Source organism: Eleutherodactylus coqui, chromosome 6 (genome assembly GCF_035609145.1).
Source record: "Eleutherodactylus coqui strain aEleCoq1 chromosome 6, aEleCoq1.hap1, whole genome shotgun sequence".
Classification (NCBI taxonomy): domain Eukaryota; kingdom Metazoa; phylum Chordata; class Amphibia; order Anura; family Eleutherodactylidae; genus Eleutherodactylus; species Eleutherodactylus coqui.
The window spans coordinates 119,388,569-119,402,453 of NC_089842.1; the positions used below are offsets into that span (position 1 = coordinate 119,388,569).

The following is a 13,885-nucleotide window of genomic DNA, read 5'->3' on the forward strand; positions in this document are numbered from 1 at the left end:
TAAGGACACACAGTAGGACTTGCTACTGTAAAAGCTGCACTGCACAAAAAACACGATTTGTTTTGATGCATGTAACACAAAGGAAGGTTCCATAGGAAAACATGGGCTACAAAACATCGCAAATCGCAGCTGTATACAGCACGCCCTGACACTTTTTTCTCGCACTGTAGCAGCCTACAAAACATGGCTAATATGAAAGAACCCATTGGATTTCACATACATGCCATTTATAGCACTGTCACATCGTGAGAAAATTGCACGATTTTGTGTCTGTGTGAAAGTGACCTTAAGCGTGACAAACATTTAGGTGAGCGCTCAGGGGGGAACATCAGCAGACTTTTCCTGATTGGGCCAAGCTTTTAAGAGCTGTATCAGAAAAATGAATTGCTGACCACTGTAATGATATTTTACAAAATTCAACAGCACAGAACGATTTGTGGATGAAAGCTGAGCATCATTGGAGGATCACAAATAGTTATCACTGACAGATTTTCATGTTAGTTTCTTCCACCTTCTGACAGACTCAAACAAGTTAAATATGCTCCATCTCTCTCATAGACTCCAGTACTTTAGGTTTTTCCACTTCTGGAACAATGGATCTAGAATGGAGGATGATGAGCCTGTGGGTCATGGAGGATTTGATAATGTGATTTATGAGCCAGCAGCAGAAAATAAGCAGGTAGGTGTATACAGTGCAATGTCACTTCAGTCGCCATACACAGACGTTAGCACCAGCAGCATTCCAATATCAGGACATTGGGTCTCATTTCGAATTAGGAAAATTCTTCACATTTTATAGTTCTAGTATTCTATGGGGTACATAGATTGGGCAAAAAATATGTACTTTAAGGGGGTAAACATGGTGTTACATTGAAAAAAGTTAAAGTGTCTACTTACAGCCCAACATAGGATCAGGAATTGGTGTAAATTAGTAGAACTCTATGCCATTTCATAGGATCGGCACAGGCACTGCTCAGGACGTGCCAAGTGTATTAAAAGGCATGTTCCTCAAACATTTGGCACATGTCCTGCCAGATCAACACAGTCGTATGAAATGCCAATCGGAATAATTCTCCGTCTCCACAGGCATAGGATAGTTAATGCTACATATGCTTTAGATTGTTTTTCTTTTGTGTAGGCTGTGACTGGTGGAGAAGAGGACTTGAAGGCAGGCACTGGATTTCAGTTTGACAACCCTGTATTTGATTCCAATTTTGATGCATAAGGTATTTTACATCATGGATTGTAGGTTGAAAATAAAGAAAAAAGAAAATCTGGAGATAACAATTGCCCCAATGTGTGGTAATCTACATCAATGTGCTTTGTATTAGATACGCTGTAACCTGTATGTCCTCCATCTATGACTGACCTGTTCTCTTAAGTTTAAAGGAAACTAAAACAAACAAAAAAACCCCTCCTTTAATGAATAAAAATGTGACAGGTGTTTTCCAGGACTAAGATACTGATGATGTATCCTCAGGACCGGTCATTAATGTCAAATAGATAGGGACTCTGCCAGGCTGCTGTCTGATATGGCTGCAGGACTTATGAGAGACCTGCAGCCACTTCACTACATACGTGGTATAGTACCATACATTTCCTATGCCTGGAACAGCAGCTCAAGCTCATTCACTTTAAAGCTGCTCTTAACCCTTTCCAATCCATTTTGTATGCTTATTTTCCTAGGGGGGGCTTACTCTTTTTCTGCCATTGTACAACAGCGCTATATGCTGGCTAAAGCCAGTACTGCATGAGGTGACACGTTGGATAGGCTCCAACAGCAGAGAGGCTGGCAATATACAGTGAAAGCCCCGACGGACATCTTCCAACATCGGAGCTGTACAGCTTTAAATAATAATGTCTTTAGAGGTCAGAGTGGATTGGAAAGGGTTAAGCCATGTAATATGTTAGGCTGGGGGAAAAAAAAAAAAAGCAAAGGACGGGGGATGGAATAATACCTCCACCGTGCCACCTATTGGAAGGCAGCATTCCTTCAAGCCAAAGTCAGACTCTTTATACAAGCCTTGTAACAATGACTGGGTACTAAAAGGAAAGCCAGACTTCATGAACTTCGAAAGAGATTAGTGACCAGAACATGTAATGTTCTACCACTCAAGTTATGCGCTCAGGCCCCTCTTAAACACATTGAATTTGTCATCACGTCCTCAGGCAGTGAGCTCCATAGTCTCACTGCTCTTACAGTAAAGAACCCCCTTCTCTACAGCTAGAGGAAAGAAGGTTTCTGCCTGATCTAGGATACCCCCTTGTTAGTCACGGGTATAAATAGATGGGAGATCTCTGTATTGTACCGATAGACCTTGTAAACAGTTATTAGGTCGCCCCCTCAGACATCTTTTTTCTTAAGTGAATAACCCCAATTTTGATAACCTCTGGGTATTGTAGTCTACCCATTCCAATAATTAATTTAGTTGCCCATCTTTGTACCCAGTGAAGCTCCGATATGTCCCTCTTGAGTACCAGTGCCTATAACGGTACATAATGCCATGCGTGGTCTGACCATTGACTTGTAAAGAGGAAGAACAATGGTATAGTCATGTGCCCCTAGACCTATTTTGATACACCCCATAATCCTATTTGCCTTGGCAGCAGCTGTCTGACACTGGTTGCTACACTTAAGCTAACAGTTAACTAAAATCCCCAAGTCCTTTCCTATGTCAGTTTTACCCAGTGGTTTCCCCTTTAGCATGTAATGGAGACATGTATTTCCTCAGCCCATGTGCATAATGTTACATTTATCAGTTATTAACCTCATTTGCCCTTTTCTGCCCAAACCCCCAGCCTATTCAGATCCATTTGCAACTGCATTTGGTCCTCTCATATTACTTTATATAGTTTTGTATCATCTGCAAATATTGATATTTTAATGTACAATCCACCAGGTTAATATATTAAAAAGAATAGGGCCCAGTGCTGACCCCTGGGGTACCGCACTAGTAACAGTGACCCAAGCAGAGTACCATCAATGACCACTCTCTGCTTTCGATCACTGAGCCGATTACTTACCCACATTATCATTTTATATACCAACCTTTTATGTGGCACAGTATCAAACACTTTGGAAAAGTCAAGATATAGAAGATCCAATGACTCTCCCCGGTCCAGTCTAGGACTTACCTCCTCGTAGAAGCTGATCAGGTTGGTTTGACAGTAGCGACCCCTCATAAACCCATGCTGATATAGAGTTAAGGCCCTTTTATACAGGACGATTGTTGGTTGTTCAAAACCCTCGTGCTCCCGCAGGAGTTTGAACGATAGTCGTCCCATGTAAATGCATGCAGAGACTGAATGACTGAGTGAGAGTCATTCAGTTTCAGTATGCAGAAACCTCAATGATTAGCCGTTCAGTGTAAACAGCAACCGTTCAGTTCTGAACTCCTGCTTACAGTGAATGGAGGCGGGCAGGGGAAGAACGCTCCCCGGCCACCCCACCTCCATGCTCTAAGGAAAACTCGCTCCTGTGTAGCAGCACAGGAGCAAGCTTCACTGGGATACGCTATTGGGCATAGTTTAAGTGGGCCCTTATACCACTATTTTTCTTAAGGTACTACAGAATAGCAACTCTTGGAAACCTCTCAAACATTTTACCCCAATAGTAGTAAGACTCACTGGCCTGTAGTTTCCAGGTTCACCTTTTGACCCCTTTTTTGAGTATCGGCAACACATTAGCTATGCACCAATCCAGTGGAACAGACTGACACTATTGAGTCCTTAAAGGTAAGAAACAATAGTCTAATCCCATTAGTTGATTCCCTTAGAACCCGGGGGTGTATGCCATCAGGACTGGCAATGTGTCCATTTTATTCTTTTTAAGGCGGCTGCGTACTTCTTCCTGGGTTAGACTGGTGACATTTAGTGGAGTTTACGTTCTTCTGCATCTCAGCTTTTTCTACTCTGAGAATAGACTGTAGAAAAAAAAATTGTTTTGCTGTCTCATCACCCTCTACAATTTCCATGCATTTTTTAAAGCTAAAACCTTAGGTATTTTTTTTTTTTTTTTACTATTTATATAATTGAACAGTTTACAGTTAAGTTTTACTCTGCTGCTTTTATCTGCCTTTTACATATTTTTTTGTCCTTTTATAGGTTTTTTTAGTGCTTCTTTGCTGCCTTCTTGTAACCAATGAGAGTGACATTACAGGGCTGAGAAGAGGCCCGCGGCGTCTTCAAATCAGCACATCATTTGGAATCTGGAGAGGCAGACCCCAACAATCTGATATTGATGAGGATAGGCTGGCCATCAATATCAGAAATGAAATGTTAAAAGGGTTATCTGGTTCTATGTTAAATATCTCATCACTTGATTTTACAGGCTTAAAGGAATAATCTGCTTAACTATTGCTGGCCAATTCGTAGGATAGGTGAATAGTAGATTGTCAGGGGTCTTCTGCCTGGGACTACCGCTGATCAGCAGTTTGTTGGGATGCTCAGGCATTGAGACAATTTCTGCAGGAAGCAGACAGCTCAGTTCCAACTGCAGTGGCAAGACATGGTAGCACATGCAATGTTCCCATTCACTTTAATAGCAGACAAGACAAAGCAAAATGGGCACCACCCTAAACCAAATGGGGTGCTGCTAATGTGTCAAGAAAGACTGAGAAAAAGAAAGAAATAGGAACGTTGCCTGTAATACTAGACTAGGCCACTGTAGTGAGAACAGAGCTGTTTGCTTCCTGCAGAAATTAGGTCAGTGCATGTGTACTGCTGTGGCAAATAGCTGGTCAGCGCCAGTCCCAGGTGGCAGATTCCTGCAGATCTACTAATGATTACTTATTCTGCAGATAGGACATCTGTGGTTTCCAACCTTTTTAATGTCTGCACTATGACACTGGCATGTTGTCATCTCAAGCACAGTGTGACCTGCCACTATCCTAGCCAGACATCATTGATGGTGATGTGGATCTATACTAGACCTCTATGACGGCTCTGCACCTGTAAGAGTCAGAAGGTGACAGGCTTTGGGCTTGTAACACGTAATGGTCAGGATCCGCTTTGTAGAAATGAAGTTTTCAAATTTTAATAGGACATCTTTATATCATTAATGATATATAAAGGAATTGTCTTTGCACTTTTTTTTGGGGGGGGGGGGGGGGGGTAGGGGGGAGAAGTGATGCCTCCAAAATGTGCCGTCATGTACTCACAATATATTTAGATTGTTTGCAGCACCACCTGAAATCTATGAAATGAAGACCGTTCCCTTCTCTTTCAAATGCCAACACTGCTGCCAATTATGCCAATTTGCTTTGATGGTCCTCCTTTTTCTAATGGCGTCATTTGTATGGATCTTTTTATATGTTATTAGTGAAAATTTCCATACACTGCCTGATCGGACGGATGACACAAACACAACGTCCCCTGAGGTAACAGAAAATTGTCTGGGTGTCCATTCATTTCCATTGAATCATAAGGGTTTGCAATCATGTCAAAGCTGCAGTAAGGTGCATCTCTACCTTATACTGCAGTTAGTGAAACAGATAGTCACATCCCACAAGAAAGCAGTAAGTTGTACTATCACATGGTCCATAAGATGACGCTACATAGGCAGGAGCACTAGGGAGAGTTGCCAATGAAGATTCTCACCTGGGTCATTGCACATATCTTGCCAGTAGAGAGAGTCACTCCTATCGGTCTTGTAAGGTCTAGGTCAGTGGTTTGCAATATGTGCTTTTGTGAAGCTACAACTTCCAGTATGGTCTGATAAGCAGGGGGCCCTACAGCTCGTCTACTCTCTTCCTCACTACGATCAGTGTGGAAGCATAGAGTGCCCCTTTAAATCAATAGGTATCTGGGTAATTAGCATGGATAGCCTTAGTCCTACAAATTGAAGTTACTGCTGCTTTATTGGTTCTGTATTGTGGGACCCTCCATATCTCTTAAAGCAACCCTCCGGTTTTGGGACAAAATTCTGTCCTGACACAGGAGGGAAAGAAGAAGGGTATATTTGCAGTTCTCTGCTGCCCCTCCAATCTGACAGTTTTGGGTCCTGTTTTCAGCCGCCCAACATGGCTGTAGCAATTTTCTAGCTAGTGTTTCCCCGAAAATAAGACAGCGTCATATTAATTTTTGTTCACAAAGGTTTAACTTTTTTACATGTATAACTGCCTGGACACTATTTAAATTGTTTAAAATTAACTGTTAGCAGGGCTTAATTTTGGAGTAGGGCTTATATTTCAAGCAGCCTCAAAAATTCTGGAAAATCAGGGCACGCCTTACAGTCAGGGCACGCCTTACAGTCAGGGCAAGAGGGTACCTAATGAACACCGATTAGTCAGAACTGCTCATGTGAGCTGTACTGGCCAATCAGAGAGCAGGTCAAGTGCACTGTTAGTCTAACATTACCAATGCATTGTGGGCACTAGGTAGCCTGAAGATTGCGGCAGCGAAAGCAAGACCTGGAACTATAGGATCAGAGGGCTAGCAGAGAACAATTATTGCAGGTAATGTACCCTCTCCTCCCCTCCAGTCCCAGGGACAGAATGGTTTCCCGAAGCCACAGGGTCACTTTAGCATGGTATTAGTAAAACTTGATGTCCAAAGACGACTCTCTGCTCTTGTGTATAGAGAGGAGGCAGCCATTATCCCTGAGCGCACAGCTAAGAAAAGTCAAGGGCCGCAGAGTAAAGAGGACGGACATCCTAACAAAAAGACAAAATGTAGCTGTCATTTTTTTTATTAATAAGTTACATTTAAATTTTAGACAACATATGAAAACCGTAATACATTTCTTCTTAAACGGTATTTTTTGTATTTTTTTTCAGTGATTCGTGAATTTTTTCTTATTAAAATGCTCTAGACTTCCATCATGATTTATCAGGTTTCCGAGCCCTCGCTGCTAGATATATACAACACAAATTAATTACTATGAAAAAAAACAAAAACTAAAATGTAAAAAAACAAAATGTGCCTCCATGTAATAGTTTTTAATAGGACAAGACACACCAGTATGAAGTTCAGAACTGCTCACTGCCAATTTATTAACAGGTCACATTTAAAAAGAAAAAACAAACAAAAACACAAAAAACAAAACAAATTACAGTTCATAATTGCAGACATATAAAAACAAAAAAAAAAACAAAACACAAAAACACAAAGTAAAAACCAGACCCCTCCATAGCAGTAGTGTGTGGCCCCCAATTAGAGCCTTCTCCTCCCTCAGCCTGAAGGACAGGGGCGACCAATCACGCAACGGAAGTCTTTGGAGACTACCTCACTTTATTTAAAAAAAAATTAAAAATAAGTGCAAGTCCTATACAGTGTTTCAGAGAAAAAAAAAATCATCATTAGCCCAATGGAACCAAGAAAATTTAAATTAATGACAATCCGACTGTCAAAAGAGAATTGGCACAAAAGGCACGCTAGTAATGACAGTGACAACATGGATATGCCACATACAAAAACAATTAAGAAAAAAGAAATTGAATTACAAGCTTGTAATGGAACACGGCCATGGTCTTGGATTATAAAATGTATTATACATGGAAGCATGAAGATTGATTCTGCACACGGGGGTGGTAAGGATGCCACGCGCCGGGAGCACGACTGAAGCAAAATATACATGTGTGGTGCAGGATCTAATCTGACAATAATACTCACGTGTCCTCATGCAAGCATAGGTTAAAAATGTACTGCTTCTGTGTTGGGGGGTAAAATGGGGGGGAGGGGGTGGGGACCTCCGTGGCTGAAAATATGATCGCCATATTTAATTCTAATAAAAAGAACAGCATAAATCATGCTTCCCTGCAAGAAAAAAAAAACAAAAGAAAAAAACTAAAAAACATCCAGACAAGCTGCGGGTCCAAATGGCAGTGAAAAATGATCCACCAAGTAATGCTTTGTCCTATGTAGGATAGGTACTGAATAGTAGTGGCATGGGAAAGAACAAAAGCAAGAATTCTAAAGCTAGAAATGCAGTGTAGTGAGTGGCGGATTTACAGGTAGGATGGATCTGCTGATTATGTGAAAGCGTCAGGACTTGGAATGGAGACTTCTTGAGCAGCCCTGGCAGCTGGGGGAGAGTGCAGATTCACTTCTGGCCATGTTACATTTTGTTTTACCATAGCCATGATGTTGAGTAACTTTTAAAACACTTTTGCCTTGATTCTCAGTTGTTCTATCATATCTTGTCTAAACAGGCTCCACGAGTGCAAAGGAATTAGTGTTGATGTCACTTGCTCTTTGGCATTAGGGGGGATCTCACATGAACACAGATTTCAATTGCGGAATTTGTGATCGCCATCTGTGCAAAGATCTGCGGTAAATCGTGGGCATTGAAAGGCATGTATTTTCAAATTCTCCTTCACACTTGCATATTCCGTGTGCGGAAGAAGAATTGCAGCATGCTTTATTTTATCGTGGATTCTGCACGTATGACCTTAATAGATGTCTATGGATGAGATCGATCTGCAACCCATAAGCAGTTAACATTGCGTACAAGCGGCAGAAACGCTCTCAACTTGATAGGAAGAAAGATTTCGCTTTCACCCCAGCCAACATTACCATCTTTCTTCCTATCGGACCATACGCTGTATACATGCTACATCCATGCAGAAATCGATTGCATCCGCAATTACTTTCCACGATGTATTGCAGGCCCTCCGCTGCGGAATCAGACCCGGTCACGTGAGCCTAGTGGTAGATTAGTTCTGTAATACGTTAAAAGGTGAACCTGCATTTTCCCATCTCAAGACTCCCCCATACATAGCTACCATCTAAGACACTGGGGCTACTGTGAATACATTTTCTTTAAGATAGACCACAGTTTACACAATCTGAAGTTTTATGGTGCATATCTATTGCCTACGCCAAAAACCACAAGCTTAGTGTTCTCACTGAGGCAAGAGTCAAAGGAATACCTCTTACCTCAGCGAGCACAAACAAAAATGGCTGCTTTGCTGCGTGTAGGTAAGTGAATACCTCAACATGTAAGGGAAAAAAAAGGCATAAAAGTTAAAAACCTAGCATTTCCTCATGTATTATAACTATGGTGCAATTTCATTAAATTGAATTAGGCATTAAATACTGATTTGAGAGAACATATTTCATGGAGAGTGGTCTACGAGCAGATACAACTACTACTCCCAGCATGCCCGAGGAGTAGTTGCACACTAGCTGCAGACCCCTCGCTCCACAATCTGACAAAATGCTGAGTTAGTGTCTCTTCCTTTCCTATTTGCAATGTCATTCCGGGACAAACCCCAGCCCTATAAATATCGCTATAGGCGACGGCGTTATATTGATCTACAAATTCCTATACAAAAACAATTCTTCCTAAGTCACACTTTCTCCTAATATGACCTCTCGTCACTGATACCATTTACTTATAGTGGCAGCAGCTTTCATAATTTCCTTTGTTGTGTCCCAGAAACTAGCAGCATCATACAAAAGGATGACAATTATATATAAAAAAAAATGTACAAAATAAAAACATCCTATCAGGTCTCCGTAGTGTAAAACAAATAGCGCGGAACGGATATTAGAAACTCATTTTGCATATAAAAGCTCAAATCACATATATTAAACCCCCTTTTTTTTCCTTTACGCTGTATCTACAATAAATGGAGTAAGGGGCTGGGGACTAGGGAGTCCGTGCAACACATCTTGGCACTATTGCGTGGGACTGACACACTAAAAAGATCACATCTCCGAAGAAAGCGAGCGCCAATACGAAATGCTATGCATCACAGGCGGACTGATCCAGGCCGTCCAGAGTCAGTTGGTTCCTATGCGGGGAGTTGGGGCTCGGTGGGCTGCTCGGGTTTGAGCTGTTTGAAGGAGTGGAATGTTTTGTTGAGTCTGAATCCGGCTGTGTGATAAAGGGAGAAAAAAAAAAAAATACAAAATTCACATATACTTACAGCTCTGCTAAAAAGGGAACCCGTCATCAACTACAAGCACCACAAACCAAGCTATGATGCTTATAGTTTAGGTGACGTGGAGTCTGAGGAGCCTCTTTTCATACTCGGTCTGCTTGACTCTTCAGAGATTAGAGATGAATGGGAATGTGTGGGCATAGCTTTCTGAAGAGAGTCAAGCTTGCTGTGAGCCGTGCGCCTTTGCCGGGCAACATTGCAGAAACAGGGTGACAGGGCGAGTGTGAAAAGACTCCCCATGTCATCTGAACTAGAAGCACCAAAAGTTGTTTTACTGTACTTAAAGTTGATGAAAAGTTCTCCTTAAATCAGGTAATTGTATTATAAGCAGTTTCCTTATAGAAGTTATACAGAGTCTCAAAGTCCCTGCCCATCTTCACATAGCTATGGTGTTTAATGATACAATTCAGGCTGAATGATGTCACTACCCAATTTAATATGTCTAAAAAACTCTGAGCAACCCCTTAAGGGATTTCAAGCAGAACTTTATAAAGTACTTGGCGGTGTGAATGGAAGCTGGGGGATTTGGAGTTCTGATGCCTAAAAATATATTAGGACATTAAGGGAGTATTCCCACCCCAGGCGCATCCTCTGCTGCACACACCTCGGGATTAGTGAGCGGATCTCCACTGTGCATATGGGATAACTTGTGTAGTGGGAATACTCCTTTAGCCAGCACAGGACTCTGGACCTAAAAATGTACCCATTTCACTCTTAAGTCTTTAAATGGCAACAGATGCAGTGAAGCTGTGACTAAAATGTTAGCTACACTACTCTAGAATAATCTAAATTGTTACCTAATAGTTGCCATGTGAAATAATACCACCACCTGTCAGTGAGCTGCTATGGTGGGTGAGGATGCCAAAAGTGACTAAGTGCAAGACAAAAGGCAACAAGTAGTGCATTCAGAGAAACTAATTCAGCCACATGCTGCAGTCTATAGACAACCTGTTGTGAGAAGAGTTACCTCTTTATCCAGGTCCTGATCAGCGTCTGATACACTCCGTGAAGAATCGCCTGTACCTAAGGGGCAAACGTATTTCAATTTAGTGAATATTCTGTTTAAAGCCACAGCCAGCCCCACAACATCTCCGCTTCCCTAAGTGATGTCAGAAGTTCACTTCTCTATTAGCAGCTAAAGCTACATATTTACAGAGAGGTTATGGGAGCTGTAGTTTAGCCAACAGCAGCGTGACGTCAATGGACGTGCAGAATGGTATGATAGCAGTAGAACATTATAAAGGACACTTCTTGTACCGGTCATGTTTTTGTTCCTCTTTCCCTCAGGATGGAACCTCGTAAAATATAAAATTGGGCCAGTATCTGGCTGTACTATAAATTACAGTTTTTGGATCGGGCAGGAGGGGTAGTGAAGAGCGACTCCCCTACCTGAAGACGGCCAGGAGATGTAGGACCTGCTTCTCAGTTGCTGCTGTCGAGCCAGGTTGGTGGAGGGTGGACGTGATTTTTCTCGAGGGTTTTCCTCTTGTGTTGAGGGCATGACGGTCTATGGAGGAGAAATCACATGGCTGGTGTTAGTTATTGCACATGGTATATACTGTGTTAAGAGTACTGCCACATTTGGAAGCTATGGAGGAAGGAAGGGTCCCGATTTATTGCACCCTGCTCTTGGGACATGGCTCTTTATATAGTAATCACTACTAGAAGCTCTGGAGGCAGAACCTAAATCTTCCTCTGCTCATCCAGTGTATAACTACACTTATACGGTCCTCAAAATGTTTTCGATAAAACTCCTAGAGTGCCAGCTAGCCTACAGTACCTCAAACCTCAACACTAACAGCACGCTCTGTACTACATAACAGGTCTCATAGGATTAGACCAGGGTTGAAGTGGTTAAAAAGGGGGCACTAGCTTTTCACACAATTTGTGCTCATCTCATAGCCTGTTTGTCTCATTAATCTTCTAATATACTTTCATTATTTTTTTCCCATTTTACCACTGTAAATCAAGGCTGAACTGGCTACCACTAGGGGTCTCCCCTTCCAGCTTCTCCGCAATCCACTGCCTGTTTGGTATTGAGCTTCTGTAGTTACTAGGATGCTTTTTAGCTGTGGGGGAGGATTGATCTTCACAGGTTGACAGATGTAGACACTGCGTAAACAATCTCCACATTCTCTGCCTTTCCTGATCTTACAGCACCTGTGTGCGAGTGTGTATGATTACTAACCATTTGGGCAGAATGTCTCTGAATGCCTCTTCTAATCGTCCTGGGAAAGCAGAGGGGTGGGCATTCAGATTCTGCTGATTAGACCAGAGACAGAGTAATGTGGCATAGGAAGTGAGGGAAAGGAAGTGCAGGACAGCGAACTACTGGCAGACTACTAGGCTTACTACATGCCCCCTCCCTGAAAGTGGATTGCAAACAGCAGAAAAATGGGGAAGACCATCTAAAAAAAAAAAAAAAATCAGAACTTAAAAATAGGATGCAAACAGCAGAAAGAGTTGGTAAGAAGAAACTGCTATATTTTAGTAAAATTTGAGTAAATTTCCTTTAATCCAACATACAATCGTTCAGCAGAAACCTGCAATATAATCCGTAGTCTTGCAGGAGGCAGAGCAGATAATGAATTAGGAGACTCACTATAAAGGTCTGCTGCTATCACTTTTTTGAGCAGTTTAATGTTGGCTGCCACCTGCAGATTCTGCATACTTTTCTACGATAGCCGGATAATCCAGAACATCCAATAATGCAGCACTGAGCATACAAGTGAATGCTGAATTAAAGAAATTTTACTAAAGCACAAGGTTACAGCAAACTGGAGGTTAAAAGTCTCAAAACCATTGATATTCTGAAAGCAGCATGATGATGTGTATACGGTAGGTTGGTGTATATAGTGTACCTAAAGTGGTGGCAATGCTGCCAACAGGCAAAAGGCGGGGGTACCATTTTTTGCTAAATACAGTTCTAAAAAAAAACAAAAAAAAACTACTGTAAAAAAAGCGGAGTGTCCCATCGTATCCACTATGTGCCCTTGGGCCAGTAGATCTTTGTGATCTAGTGGCGATCTGCATTTGTCACACTAATTGTAGGTCATGGCCAACATATCATGCTGCTTTCAGTTCTATTGAAATATATCCAGTGGCTGGTTAGTCATTGTGTTTTCGGCCAGCAGGGCAGGGGGTTTGCTGCTGCCGTTTTGCTTTACTCCTACCCTTGGTAAAGAGGGAGAAGAGGAGGAAGAGGACAGAGGGCTAAGCTCATTCTGGAGATAGACGTTTGCCGAGACAGGGTTCATGTGAAAGACGTGCTCAAAGTTTGCAGGAGGTGAGATGAGAAGAGAGTTTCGAGAGCACGGTAAAGGAGGACATTCATTCTGTCGTGTTCATAGGAAACAAGAGAAGAAGAGCTGACAACACTGAAGTGCAAGGTTGCTCTGCAGCACTATTTTACAGTTTTACATAATGCTGTTTGGCTGCTTTTGGGTTATATTGTATATGATGCAAGCATTGTGACCAGCCCAACAATGTATTTCTGGATGTGATTGGAGTTTATAAGAACCCAATCTGAGCAAGTGGTTGACAATGATATTTTACCAGTGGGAGATCCATCAGCACTTGCATCCCATCTCCTGGACCCATGTGTGCCACGTGGTTGAAATTGGTTGGGTTAGAGATCATCTTTGACCTCAATTCGGGATCTCTGAGCATTTCTCTAAAATAGAAGGATGATTTAATTAGTGTCAAATCCAAACAAGTGAATAAACCCCCACCATATAAACAGCACGTACCTTCGTTGTTGTAATCTCTCTTCTTCTGGGACTTTAAACACAAATCTGCGCTTACTCCTGGTTCTAACCATCTGCTTCTTGCTATTGTCGGAGGTCTCTGGGACTGCGAGTACAGGCCCTTCTAAAAGGGAGAACAAGCAAGGTATTTTACAAGGACATGTAACTTTGAGAAGTGTTGGAAACCATCAGCCAACAGGTTATCGGCTGCTAACAGGTCTGTGTAGATCCTTATTAGGTACTGTGAGTGTA

The 13,885-nt window shown here is 42.0% G+C and overlaps 2 protein-coding genes across 5 annotated transcripts in view; one reads left to right on the forward strand and one right to left on the reverse strand.

Moving 5' to 3' along the window:
- The window catches only part of AMN (amnion associated transmembrane protein), a 62,306-nt gene extending 57,288 nt beyond the window's left edge, over window positions 1-5,018 (forward strand). For all 3 annotated transcript variants that reach the window (XM_066605727.1, XM_066605728.1, XM_066605729.1), the window contains 3 exons: window positions 559-679; window positions 1,139-1,226; window positions 4,105-5,018. In XM_066605727.1, the coding sequence (XP_066461824.1) occupies window positions 559-679; window positions 1,139-1,225 (208 nt within the window). In that variant the 3' untranslated portion in view covers window position 1,226; window positions 4,105-5,018. The remainder of the gene's footprint in view (window positions 1-558; window positions 680-1,138; window positions 1,227-4,104) is intronic.
- Window positions 5,019-6,672: 1,654 nt separating this feature from the next.
- CDC42BPB (CDC42 binding protein kinase beta) overlaps window positions 6,673-13,885 on the reverse strand; it is an 82,233-nt gene continuing 75,020 nt past the window's right edge. For both annotated transcript variants that reach the window (XM_066607489.1, XM_066607488.1), the window contains 5 exons: window positions 13,637-13,757; window positions 13,443-13,560; window positions 11,277-11,394; window positions 10,855-10,910; window positions 6,673-9,820 (listed from right to left, as the gene is read on the reverse strand). In XM_066607489.1, the coding sequence (XP_066463586.1) occupies window positions 9,689-9,820; window positions 10,855-10,910; window positions 11,277-11,394; window positions 13,443-13,560; window positions 13,637-13,757 (545 nt within the window). In that variant the 3' untranslated portion in view covers window positions 6,673-9,688. The remainder of the gene's footprint in view (window positions 9,821-10,854; window positions 10,911-11,276; window positions 11,395-13,442; window positions 13,561-13,636; window positions 13,758-13,885) is intronic.